The sequence below is a fragment of the Cucurbita maxima genome, unplaced genomic scaffold (assembly GCF_002738345.1).
Source record: "Cucurbita maxima cultivar Rimu unplaced genomic scaffold, Cmax_1.0 Cma_Scf00013, whole genome shotgun sequence".
Taxonomy (NCBI): domain Eukaryota; kingdom Viridiplantae; phylum Streptophyta; class Magnoliopsida; order Cucurbitales; family Cucurbitaceae; genus Cucurbita; species Cucurbita maxima.
In genome coordinates, this window is record NW_019272029.1 from 1,738,562 (window position 1) to 1,750,985 (window position 12,424).

The 12,424-nt window shown below is 37.2% G+C and overlaps 4 protein-coding genes across 5 annotated transcripts; 1 reads left to right on the top strand and 3 right to left on the bottom strand.

Annotated features, from left to right (window-relative positions):
- Positions 1 to 532: 532 nt before the first annotated feature.
- On the bottom strand, positions 533 to 3,704 carry LOC111488351 (heat shock factor-binding protein 1-like). 2 transcript variants are annotated; one of them, XM_023136050.1, is made up of 6 exons: positions 3,537 to 3,704; positions 2,065 to 2,118; positions 1,847 to 1,870; positions 1,737 to 1,779; positions 1,271 to 1,405; positions 533 to 811 (listed from the first exon to the last, which is right to left on the bottom strand). In XM_023136050.1, the coding sequence occupies exons 1-6, from the start codon at positions 3,537 to 3,539 to the stop codon at positions 783 to 785; spliced, it is 288 nt and encodes a 95-aa protein (XP_022991818.1). In that variant the 5' UTR covers positions 3,540 to 3,704; the 3' UTR covers positions 533 to 782. The 2 variants fall into 2 exon arrangements, with proteins under 2 accessions (XP_022991818.1, XP_022991819.1); XM_023136051.1 differs by lacking the exon at positions 533 to 811 and having other exon boundaries at positions 1,076 to 1,405; positions 3,537 to 3,701.
- A 503-nt stretch (positions 3,705 to 4,207) lies between these two features.
- Positions 4,208 to 8,038, bottom strand: LOC111488806 (dol-P-Man:Man(5)GlcNAc(2)-PP-Dol alpha-1,3-mannosyltransferase). Its single transcript, XM_023136718.1, has 13 exons — positions 7,833 to 8,038; positions 7,712 to 7,746; positions 7,388 to 7,525; positions 6,909 to 6,977; positions 6,534 to 6,691; positions 6,390 to 6,456; positions 6,240 to 6,293; positions 5,865 to 5,953; positions 5,590 to 5,706; positions 5,293 to 5,393; positions 5,126 to 5,204; positions 4,844 to 4,900; positions 4,208 to 4,759 (listed from the first exon to the last, which is right to left on the bottom strand). The coding sequence occupies exons 1-13, from the start codon at positions 7,972 to 7,974 to the stop codon at positions 4,591 to 4,593; spliced, it is 1,275 nt and encodes a 424-aa protein (XP_022992486.1). The 5' UTR covers positions 7,975 to 8,038; the 3' UTR covers positions 4,208 to 4,590.
- A 383-nt stretch (positions 8,039 to 8,421) lies between these two features.
- LOC111488809 (translocator protein homolog) lies at positions 8,422 to 9,158 on the top strand. The gene has a single exon (XM_023136720.1). The coding sequence runs from the start codon at positions 8,451 to 8,453 to the stop codon at positions 9,015 to 9,017; it is 567 nt and encodes a 188-aa protein (XP_022992488.1). The 5' UTR covers positions 8,422 to 8,450; the 3' UTR covers positions 9,018 to 9,158.
- An 805-nt stretch (positions 9,159 to 9,963) lies between these two features.
- Positions 9,964 to 11,544, bottom strand: LOC111488808 (xyloglucan 6-xylosyltransferase 1-like). Its single transcript, XM_023136719.1, has one exon. It carries the CDS (start codon positions 11,344 to 11,346, stop codon positions 10,081 to 10,083), a length of 1,266 nt encoding a protein of 421 aa, XP_022992487.1. The 5' UTR covers positions 11,347 to 11,544; the 3' UTR covers positions 9,964 to 10,080.
- Positions 11,545 to 12,424: the final 880 nt, after the last annotated feature.

The window sequence follows — 12,424 nt, forward strand, 5'->3', positions numbered from 1 at the left end:
ATATTATACTTGGCGTAGTTGATCAATCTATTTTTATTTTTTCTTATTTATTATTATTCTAATAAGAATATTATAATAGCTTATATTTTCCCGTCTCTGTACTTTCAACTTTTGTTCATTTTAAAATGCTCTCGTCCCAACTTAAAAGGTGACCATTTTGGTACGAAAATATACATGCCCGCCGAATGTATAAGGGCAAAAATGAACCAAATATACAAGGATATATATAAATAATATGGCTTATTAATTATGCCAATATTAATGTTAAATACTAAAATTAATTAGGTATAATAAAAGTCTACTTTCAATATTTTAAAAAATAAGGTATGATAGGAGATTAACCTGTTTTTTTTAGTATATATACTAGTGTGTAATCATTGATTTATTAGTATTTTATTATTTAAATCAAAGCTTCCAGCCTGTCTTCAGACTTTTAATAAGTCTTGGCTTGAAAATAAAGAGTGTAAATAAATCTATTTTTCAACTCATTTCATTTCATGGACAGAGCCAAATTAATGAGACAATTTTTATAGATCAAAACAAAACAAATATAAATAATAAACAAAAATCAGAAGACCAATTCCAACCAACTTGCTTGCATATCAATATAAAGGATTAAAGGGGGTTGTACAGACATACCAGGAATAGCAGATAAAGCAAGAATGGCGGCCAAGCTTTCTTTTCTCCTTCCATTTTGCTTCATCGCTGCATTCCTGACCGTCTTCTCCACTGCAGTATTGGCCACCACCACAAAAGGCCCGAGTTGGGTCCTCGATCGACCTCTAGCTACCTGTCATGGCTCCATGGCAGACTGCATGATGGACGACGTTGAATTTCAGATGGACTCCGAAATCAATAGACGCATATTGGCCGATGTAAACTACATAAGCTACGATGCGCTCAGGGCCAACAAGGTGCCATGCTCACGCAGAGGAGCATCTTACTACAATTGCCAGCCAGGTGCTGAGGCTAACCCCTACAACCGTGGCTGCAGTGCTATTGCTCGTTGCCGAAGCTAACGACTTGTGTTTTACTTTTGTTACCAGAGATGAGCAGTAGTTGTATGAGGTCATCATAGAGTATAATCATCACTATATTATCAATAAGAAATCATGCAGAAATAGCAAGTACAAGTCTAGAACATATTGCACTTTTCTGTTTCATCCTAAGCATTGGCTTCAATTTCACAAAGGCAATAGCAAAAAGAGAATATTGCAAGTTATCAAACTCAACAATAAAGCATACACTCTCAACTATTTCAAGGCAGAACCTTCATCTTTCTTCACTTCATCTGCACTCGACTTTGAAGGAGTCATCGGCGACGGTGAGCCCTCAACACCCATCTCAGATTTTAGATCGTTGATGCTCTGCTCCAATTCATTTATGCGGCTCCCCATCTCATCGAGTATACTCTTAAGTTAAGGAAAGCTTGTTTACTATAAGTTATTACAATAAAGCTATGCTATCCTACAATCTACTTCTTTTCCAAAAGCTGTACTAGAAAGTCAAACGAATTGTGATATAACGTTCACCGGATCATTGTTTGATAGAGTGAAAGAAAATGATAATGCTCAGAAATTGCACCATCTAGCCTATTAAACAAATAAATAAATATACGAGTTATTTCGCAAAACTCAAAAATCAACATGTATCCAAGCGTATCGGAAACAATTAATCATCATAATTACAACTTTAGAGAAATGCTAAAAATAAATAGAATTATTTAGAAAGGATATTCTTTGTGATAATGGAGTCAGACATGGTTTGGAACCTAGATTGCTGCATAAAAAAGATTTTGTTAGACATAAACTTCTCTGCCAGAGACTTGCACTAAACTGAAACTCACCATCTGTTGAAGAAGATTTTGCACCTGGAAAAAAGAAGAGGAGTAAATACCAATTTAACGATAAACCAGCAAGAAACAATCAAGAATGCCTTAGGAATCAAATTGTAGACAGAACAAGAGTATACGTCAAAAGGGAAATGACAAACTTTATAACATCAACCTTTTGAATAACGTAGGCTTGACTATCAAATGGGGATAAACAGAGAAAATGAACTCACAAAAACCGTCATATCAGCCGTGCTTTGCTTCGTATCTTCAGAGTCATGCCCATCCTGCAGGACAAAAAGAGTAAGACGTGTATTTCATACTGTCACACAATGGTACAAAAACAAACCAGCCAAATAATATGAACAATAATAAGTCAAACAAATAAGAACCACTGGAGGTGGAGGGTGACGAAAAAGAATTAAGATCAAGCATCAAACATCTTCAGTATTGACAATTACATTTAACAGTCTGATTCGGGTATGTTAAAATCATATGGGAATAGAAATCAGTAGCAATCTATAGATAAAACAGTGATCAAAAAAACCTAGAAAACTGATGTTTTGGTTCCTGGACACGGTCAAATGATCTTTATCCTCCCAAAAGCAATCAGCCACAACTAAGAGAATATACAAGGGCAATACAAAAAGACCCAAAAACAAAAAAAGTTAACAATATACAAAATTACAAAAAAGGGCTATAGCTCAAAAGGATGATGGATAAAGGGTAATCGCAAAAATCCTTAGTAGCCAAGACCTAGAAGGAGGCAAACCTAGCCAAGGCCCAAATTTCCTCCCTAGAACTCTCCATACACAAGTATCATTCTATTTCTTTCAAGCTTAGATATTCCATAAGACCACAAAGAAAGCAACATGCTAAAGAAACATCCCTCTATCTCGAAACGGGTGGAATAAGACCTACTAAGTCAAAGCCTTATCCGAACTGATACGGGTCACTTGGCACCAAAGCCTCCAAAAATATGTCCCAAATTGACTCAGGAAACTAAGAACCCCCCTTAGAACATGATTCACGTTGCACCATAAGGGCCTAGAAGGGCAGAAGACAATATTTGGATATGGTCAAGTGTGCTCATCCTCCCATGAGAAAAATAAGGGATTTGACAAAAGGAAAAGACAATCATATGAAAAAGGGAGGATCCACAAGCAAATACTATCGAGAAGACACAAGGATTCCACACACTATCGAGAAGATTCGGTCTCTCAATTTCAAAACCACACCATATTACATGGCATGCAGACATCGACCAAATCAACAACCGCAGCTTTTTAAAAGATCCCAGAGAGATTGAAATCTTAACACATTATCACATTAACGAGGAGACGAAGCTTTGAACCATCAATCGATTCAAAAGTTGAATCCTAGGGAAAACATGATGTTGTAGCCATGAACCCCACAAGAAAGTTACCAATAACCGAACCCCAAACCAACCTTTAGTATCTAAAACCTAGGTGATCTAATGGGCATTGTTCAAAGTGAGCAAAAGGTTACAAGACGATTGAACAACTAAAGCTGAACAGAATCATTTGACGACCAAGCGAATAAAATTTACGACAGAAATTCATGTCAGAAGAATAAGGAAACCCGAAGGGATTTCGCATTCCATCAAAAGTTTCACAACTAAGCTATGCGAATTGAAAACACGAGAGAAATGACATTCAACAGTTGAAGAGGGGGAAACGCTCACCATAACTGCAAAACTGGATCTTCAAGAGACAATCGGGAGATAATGCTAAAACTCGCGATGCCCAATCGTCCGGTTAGCGGGTGAAGAATGCGAAAGAAGAATGTGGCGAATGGCTGTCTTGCTTGCTTAAGTGATGCTCATTTCGCCCCAACTTTCTACAAAGTTACCATTTTGCCATTCATCATTGTGAAATGTGATGAACACATTAATTTTGTACAGATTTAGATTTAAATGGTCAAAATTTAATTTCTTTAAAAAATTCAAAAGCAAATTTAATTTTTTTCAAAGTTCTTTAAACAAAATATATATATATATCTCAATTAGCATATCATCAAATTTCATAAAATTTCTACTACATAGGTAGAATGACTATAAAAACGAGGCTGAGGCTAAAATTGAATTGAAACTGTTTCTTTAGAAAAGATAATTATAAAGAAAAAAAACGACCATTTTGGTAGTAGGAAATACAAAGCACGAAGCTCATGTTTCATACAATCCAAAGGGTATTTTAGTCTTTTCATTTCTGAACGAGTGAAAAGTTTTGGAGGCATGACATTCAAATTTTCAAAATTTGAAAATCTTATAACTTTGCTATAAAATTGTTGTCATGTTGTGAAAGAAAGCAAAAGAGGCAGTTGGGTTGGGAAACGTTCAAACTAAAGCCAACATGATTGCTTTTCAAATTCAAATTACAGTAATTTCATGTTAGAACTCCAGAACCCAAGCACAACTAAGTAAAATATGATTCAATTGTGTTACAAAAGTAGTCGTAAGAATAAAACCTACTAAATACAAGTAAACACAGCAGCTTTCAAGGGTGTCTCCATTTCCAAGATGACAATAACAGAGGGCAAAAACTCGAACTAAATTAGCCTAAAATTTGATGCTCGACACCCCAAAGTTGACCTGATCGCGTTCCCCCACGGTATCAAACGATTCCCGGGATGAAAGTAACACGAGAAAGTTAGCTGAAAATCAAATATGGAAAATGTAAACTCTATGCAATTCAGTCTATAATGGTAATGATACTACACAGATGAAGAGCTTGAATTTTTTATTTTTGTTTCCTATCTGATGCTTCGCTGTGAACATAAGGATGCTCTGCTGGTCCACACCACAAACCCCAAAGCAAAATTAGGTGAAGACTTAGAAGCAAGATGGAGGAATACATATTAGAAGGATAGACATTCCAACAAAACTCTATCCCTGCAAACAGAACCAAACTGCAAAAAACGGAAACAATATCGATATATTGTACGCGCCCAAATTGATCCAGAAAAGAAGGACGAGTTATTCTAGCTACGTACCGTAATAATGTAGGAAACGGCGTCCTCCACAACAGATATGGAAGGGAAAAGAAATACCTGCAGCATAACCAAATATGACGTTTAGAGCTCATACCGCACTGCTTCGGATCTGATGAGTTATATGAACGTGATAATCAAATATTATTCAAATGAAATTTCGACACCATTGCTTGAGGATCGGATGGCGTGTTCGTAAAAATATGAGATGCAGTCGTTAACAGGTGGTTCGAGATAATTCATCCTTTTCCATTAATTGTGAAGGGATTGAGTTACTCAGCTTACCATGAATAGAACTGATAATGCAATGATCGAGCACACAAAATACCGATGAAATTCCCGACAAACATCGTTGTTACGACATCTGAGCCAATGAAACAGTTAGATGAATCGAGCAAAGGAAATAAGACATATTACAATTTACATCAAACATCGTTTTAGTACCAACTTACGTTCTTCCTTAAGTAATTTGAAGGATGACTTGTTATTGGGAAATCTAAGTTTAATAGAGAGAAACCATGAATTGATGAAAATCAAAAGCCCACCTTCATGCCTGGAAGAAAATGAACAAATCTCAAATATTGCTGCAAATGCTCCAGAAGATAAACTAATGCATTCATAAGACTTATAACCCACTGAACGGCCCAATGTTTTCTCTGTAAATCTTCCCTTTCTAACAGGCTCAAATAGAAGATTATCACCATAATAACATTAGTTTCTACTTTATTGTCAGTAGTTAAAGCACTTACTTGCACCACTTGTAATGAGCAAAAACTGCCAACAATATCAGGTGAGCAATCAGCAACAAAACAGCAAACTGTTTTGACACAAATATTGGCTCGGGGACGAACTTGAAGTTAACAGACCTAATACATCAAAGCACAAACACTTCGAATTGAAGAAACAAAATTACAAATAAAGATGATCTGAATCAACTATCTTTTATCGTTTAGAAGATGGCAATAAATATGGTATAAGATGTTCTTAAAAAATGACAGCGCTTTGGAAGTAAAGTGAGATGTACCAAAAGTGGATGAAGACGCGCCCAAGATTGAAAGCTTTTGATATGTATTCAAATGAATGTGAAACTATAAAAGGAAGCGCCAAAAGAATCTGCAAAAACGTTGATCGAGCAAATGTAAATAGATGACAATGCATCCTCGAAGATGAAGTAAATAGCAATTTTAAAAAATTAAACTCGTCCAACAGTCCGTATGGAAAAGAAAGATTATGTACTAGCTACTGATGGTAAACTTGAGAGCACTTATGAAACAAATCTTATGGGGAAAATAATCATATGTCAAGAAATACCATAAATAAGTTCAAAGTTAAAAGCACTTTTTTAACTCAGAAGACACTCAGCTGAAGAAATTCAAAGTTAAAATAGGAAGCAAAGCACCTGCACAAGGGCGGCCCCAGCTAAAGCCATTATCACTCCACCGATATCCATAGCCTGTAACATAGTTTGAGTTGTCTTAACAAATAATCTGAACAAAAATAAACTTGGAAACTAAGGTAAGTAAACAATAAAAACGATAACGAGAATTACCTTTAACATCAGAAGTAATAAAGGTGGGGCATATAGAAGAATGTTCATCTTTATGGAAACAGCAAAACTGCAGAAACGGAATAATGAGATGTTAAAAGTGATAACATAAAAATTAAGATAATACTATAACAGAGATAATGATACCTGAAGATGATTAATCCAAGGTTCCACCTTCGTAAAAGAACTAAGGCCAATGCAGCATGAAGAAGAGTCATGGCAAAGCAATCATTGAAGAGTCGGAGCACAAAGATCGAGTGCACTCGTTTGGAGAGGGAGAGTAAGCAAAAAGACCAGAATGGAAGCTGGAAAGCAATCAATTTGAAAAAATTTGAAGATTAAACAACTTGTTGCCATCGAAGATATACTACTACTTTCTACACGTAATAGGTGCTAGTCTCCGATAAGGTCAAGGCTGTAAGGACTATTATATTGCCTGCTAAGCTGTGTTAAGGCACCTAATTTATATTCTGCAGCATAAAAGAAGTAGAACAAGAAAAATGAACGAACATAAATGCTTACCGCATCAGTCTTCGCATAGATAAATAAGACAATTCCCAGATTTATAATGTACAAGACACCAAAAAGAATCTGCAATAATAGAATTTTATTACCACTCAGGAACGAAAACAATATTCCCAGAATTTAGCACATGAAAAAAATAAATAAATCAATAAAATCCTATATTCTAATGAATGAACTGATGTTTAAAACAAATTACGGCAACTTTTGAACAAGAACAAGAGTTCGTGCACATTAATAATTTGAAATTAACGTGAACCGCTCCCGAGGATCACGAACCGGTCGAACCAACCCTTAAAAACGTTGAACCGGACCCAAACAACAGAAAAACACCCAAACCGCCTCTTCGAGATTTTTTAACACGGTATCGTTAATTTTTCCAAGTCACCTAATTATAGTTCTTACAAACAACCATGAAATAACAAAAAATCAGTAAGGTAAATGACAGTTCCTTGATCTCTACAAGGACAAAGTATTACCTGCGCTGGATAGACCTCTCCTCCTGTGACATGCTGTATGGCAGAATAAATGTACAAAAACCCAGCAGGATAAACTAGAGGTCCAGTGTCTCCTTGCAATTTGCTGTAATCTCTCTCCCCTCCCAAAAAACCACTTACCTGCTTGAAAATAATACCATGATGTAAAACCCATTAAACCCACCCAGAGAGATGTAAGGCCAATAGTACAAGATCAAACAAACGGCCATTAATGCCCAAGAAATGCTCTACTTAGAACAAAATAATGGAATAGTTCTGAAATTCTAAGCAAATTAATGTTATAATTCTACTACTAACAAGACTTACTTGCGACATGTAAGCGTCCCAATCAATTTTAGTATCTGGAACCAAACAATCAATGGCGTCAAAAGGATATATCGAAAATCCATTTTAAGAAGAACAGAAATGAGTAGAAATTCGATCTTACAGGGTACATATGCGATGATAAGGGCAACGAGGATAGCATCGGCCAAGATCAAACATAACGCAAATGCGAGCTTCGGATTTCGACAATAATTGTGGCGGGAATTGGCTAATTTGCGCGGAGGTTTCACCGATTTCGCAGCCATGGCCTTCCCCGTCGTCGAGCTGCCCTCCGTCCCCAGACCTGCAAGTCTGTTGACGTACACGGCGCTGGTCCGAGAAGCAGGCCGACCGAAATCGCCATTTTTTGATGGGCTGCAAAGTGGGCTTTTAACCAACGTGGATTTTACTTCACGTTCGCGCTATTTGAGCCCTAACGCTAATTGGACCACTTTGATGATTATTCCACCCCAATATTTGAGCCCTAAAATCGAAAAAATAGATATCTTAATCGCTAAGTTAAATGTTTATTAAATGCCGTTAACTTTTTTTTAAAGTACACAAAATAGAGCATAATTTCAAAATTAGCTACGTGTCACATACATATATTTGTATGCGATATAATTATGTCGTTTTGTCCACGTTTTCATCTTCCTCTCCTTCCACGTGTCCTCCTCCCTCACTCCTCCACCTCCTTAAATCTCCTATTCTTTTTCCCATTTTGTAATTCTCCGACAAAAGTATGGCTTCCACCGAGCTTAAGCACCGAACAACAGGTGACTCCCCCGCCGTCCCCGCCGCCGCCGACGAGGTTAGCACGAAGAGAGCAAAGAACAAGGCCATCGCCAAACGAGGCCTGAAGTCTCTAGCTGTGGCAGTCTCCATCCCCATCGCCGTCACCCTCCTCTCCATCCTCCTCCTTTCCAAACCCAAAAACTACTACCCCTCCGCCACCAAACCCTTCTGGGTTCCATCGGCAAGGGTCGTGAATTGGGGGTCGTTGGCTTCTAGCTTGTTGATGGGCATCTCGAGCTGGCTGTTCTGGGCTGAAGGCGGGTTCCAAGCTAAGCCCAACGCGCTGTATCTCTACACTTTGTACTTGGTGCTGTGCATGGCGTGGTACGGCCTCGTGCTCGGAGCCGGGTCGCGATGGCTAGGCTCGGTGGCTTGTTTGGGGAAGACGGCGACGCTGGTTGGGTGTGACCGGTTGTTCCGGGGAGTGAACGGGATTGCGGCGGACTTGGTTAGACCTTGTTTGGTTTGGTCTGTTTTTCTTACTATCGTGAGTCTCACAATGGTTTCTGTTTGAGGTCTAGTAATGAATAATATGGGGTTTTGTCTTGTGGGTTTTGTTTGGGACTTTTTTTCGCTTGTGAATTGAATGGTTGTTTGCGTTAATAGTTTTATTCTCTTCTAAAGTCAATAAGCATCGGGTTAATTTATTCGAGTTTATCTGATAGTATTATAATAAAACAATATAAAAATATTTAAATAAACAGTTGGTTGACCATGGTCAAAATTTATTAAATTCCATGTTTTTGTTTTTGTTGAAAAATAAAGTTGGGTATAAAAATCCCTAAGATTTATTCCTCGAATAATTTGAATTTTTGTAACCAAATTAATTTTCTTCAATATGTGTGAATTGGCTTATTTTATTTTTTAAATACAATTTCTATTAAAAAAAGTGCAAAATATCCTAATAAATTGCAATAATATTTTATACTTAAAAACATAGGAGTATTATATAACTAAAAATAAAAATACAATATGCCTAAATTTTTAAATAGTATTTTACACATTTATTTATTTAGTATTTTTGGTCTGGACAATTGCAATTAAGAAATGATTTGTTCTCCTCTACCAATCACGTGGAATCTCACATTTTTCGTTACCAAATGTTACTGTACGTGGAATCTCACATTTTTCGTTACCAAATGTTACTGTACGTATTCAAAAATTCCAATAAAAAAATTTCTTATAAATTTTTATGTTCCAATGCTTAAATGAATACGACTCTCCATAATAATACGATATAGTCGTACAATAGTATGATATTGTTCACTTTAAACTTAAGCTCTCAGGGCTTTATTAAAGCCTTTAGATCTGAGAAGACATCATACCATAGCATAAGTTCAAATAAAGCCCTTAGATCTGAGAAGAAGACATCATACCATAGCATAAGTTCTTATAGATTTGCTAGCATAAGTTCTTATAGAATAGATTTGCTTTCGGCTTCCCTAAAATGTCTTTTTGAGTTTGGAACAAAAACATACATTTTACCTTCCACCTAATAAATTCATACTCTGAAAAAGAACACATTCCTGACACGTCTATGAACAATGTTGAAAAAAAGGAACCGACAAGCGACAGGTTCATCTAATAAGAGACAAAATACCTTTAGAAGAAGGTGGTTCCACCTCCACAGCAGGGGAAAGAACTGGTTGAATCGATCCAACTTCATTCTCAGTTACCCGTCTAATCCTTTCAACTCTTCTCCTCATCAGCGATTTATGGATGAATCCATACATTTGGAGAATCTGATTATCCCCAAAATTAAACGCCCTCTCCATTGCTTTCAAGCATCGCTCAACAGGGTAATCCCCAGCTTTCCCACATGGCTTGCACCCTGTAAAATGAGTCACCAACGGCCGATTTCCCCCACTCATCTCCTCCAATTTGTCCACCAAAACCTCCCAATATCCATGGAGATTATATGAATTCTCTAGATAGATCTTGTTCCCCCATTTTTCTCTCTGTGTTGCAAGGAGATAAACCATGGCGGATTGATCATCTGCTTCGAAGACTGGCCTGTCTTTCAGCTCTTTCGTTAGGACTTCCCCTGCTTCTTCTCGGATCTTCCCTCTCGGCCCCATTGAAGCCCACGCATCCAGAATGTGAATCGACCATTGGCAGTTTCTCATCAAGAAACTCCCTGTATTCAGCCCAACCCAGCTTCTCTGATCGTACACCATTTCTTTCCAACCATGCATTACGAAATTGAAATCTCTATACCTCTCCCAAGGGATTTCAAACGACATGTCGGTGAACATTGCGTCGCTATCCATCCACCATATGAATTCTACTTCCGGATGCGATAGAAGAAGCGTCCGTATCAACGGAAGCTTCCCCCAGAATCCAGTCATTTCCGCATCCAAGACCGCTAGGTTATAGAAAATCTCGATTCCGTGTAACCTACAGTAATCAATTTTATTCTTAATCGATTTCAACAGGTAATGATCTCCAATCGGATTCTCACATTGTTCTGGCGACGATCCAGTAACCAACAAAACCCTAGGCTTACCCGGGCGGGTGAAATGACGAAATCCGCGATTGTTTTCAAGCCATTTCCTCCTCCGTTCATCCCAGTCGGAGATCGGCGGACCAAGTCGGTAGGGTTTGTCGGTTCCACCGGTGGATGACGTCGTTTGATGCTCGACGAGGAGACGGTTGCGGAAGGGGAAGCGGTCACGGAAGTGGATGAAGTCCCACTCGGAGGAGACGAACTTACCGGCGCCGATGGTGCCGCGGAGGACAACGACGGTGAGGAAGAGGCAGAGGATGGTAAGCTTGAAATTGCGGAGAGTTCTCTGGATTCTTCTCAACCTCGGCGGTCCCAAGCAGTTTCCGATCACCTCCATTATCCGGGGAGATTGGGAGGAGCTGAATCAGAGAAGTGGAGATGGAGACCCAGGGAGGAGAAGAGTTCTGTTACGAAGAGAATGCGGTGGAAAGGGGAAAAAGCCATGGTGTTGGTGTCGGTGTTGTGTGTGTAACTATGGAGCACACCTGTAAGCTTTCTATCAGAATTCGGGAGTCGAAACTCGGGACAATAAATTAGTGATGTTTCTGAAACCTCTGTGAGGGAAGCGGTTTCTTTTATTAATATATATATATATATTTCCAATTTACTTTTTTTTTTTTTTTTTTTTTTTTTTTTTTTTTTTTTTTTTTTTTTTTTTTTTTTTTTTTTTTTTTTTTTTTTTTGTTTATTTCGATCTTAAATCTTTAATTTTATATATATAACTTTTAAAATTTTAATATATTAATTTTATTTAAAGGTGTTTAGCAAAATATTAAATTTCCAAACAAATTTACACTAAAATTGGGTAATGTCGACCTCATATAAATTTTATTCGGTATAAATCAGTTAATTTTAAGAATAATTAAATATTTTTATAGTGCAATTAAACACAGATTTATTTTATATGTAATTAAATATTTATGTAATTAATAGTCGAAGCATAACGTTATCTACTACACTCCAACTAACATGGTAGGTAACTAGAAATATAATAGAACGTTATCTTAATTTAAGTACTAACGTAAACACGAGCATATTGGAGCATAGTACTATATGTTAGATGAACACGACTCTCTGCAATGGTATGATGTTGTCCACTTTGAACATAAGTTCTCAGGACTTTCCTTTGGGATTCCTCAAAATGTCTCATACCAATAGAAATAGTATTCCTTGATTATAAACTCATGATCATTCCCTAAATTAGCTAACGTAGGACTTTTATCAACACCTCCACTCAAACAAAGTATGTCTCCCCTTAATCGAGGCTCGACTCCTCTTCTTTTGGAGTCTTAATCATTTTTTACTATGCTTACTCATTTTCTTTTGGAGTTCTTTCGAAGAAGATTCTACTGACATGACTAAGTTAGAGCATGATTCTGATACTATGTTAGATTAAATGACACTGTGACCTATAT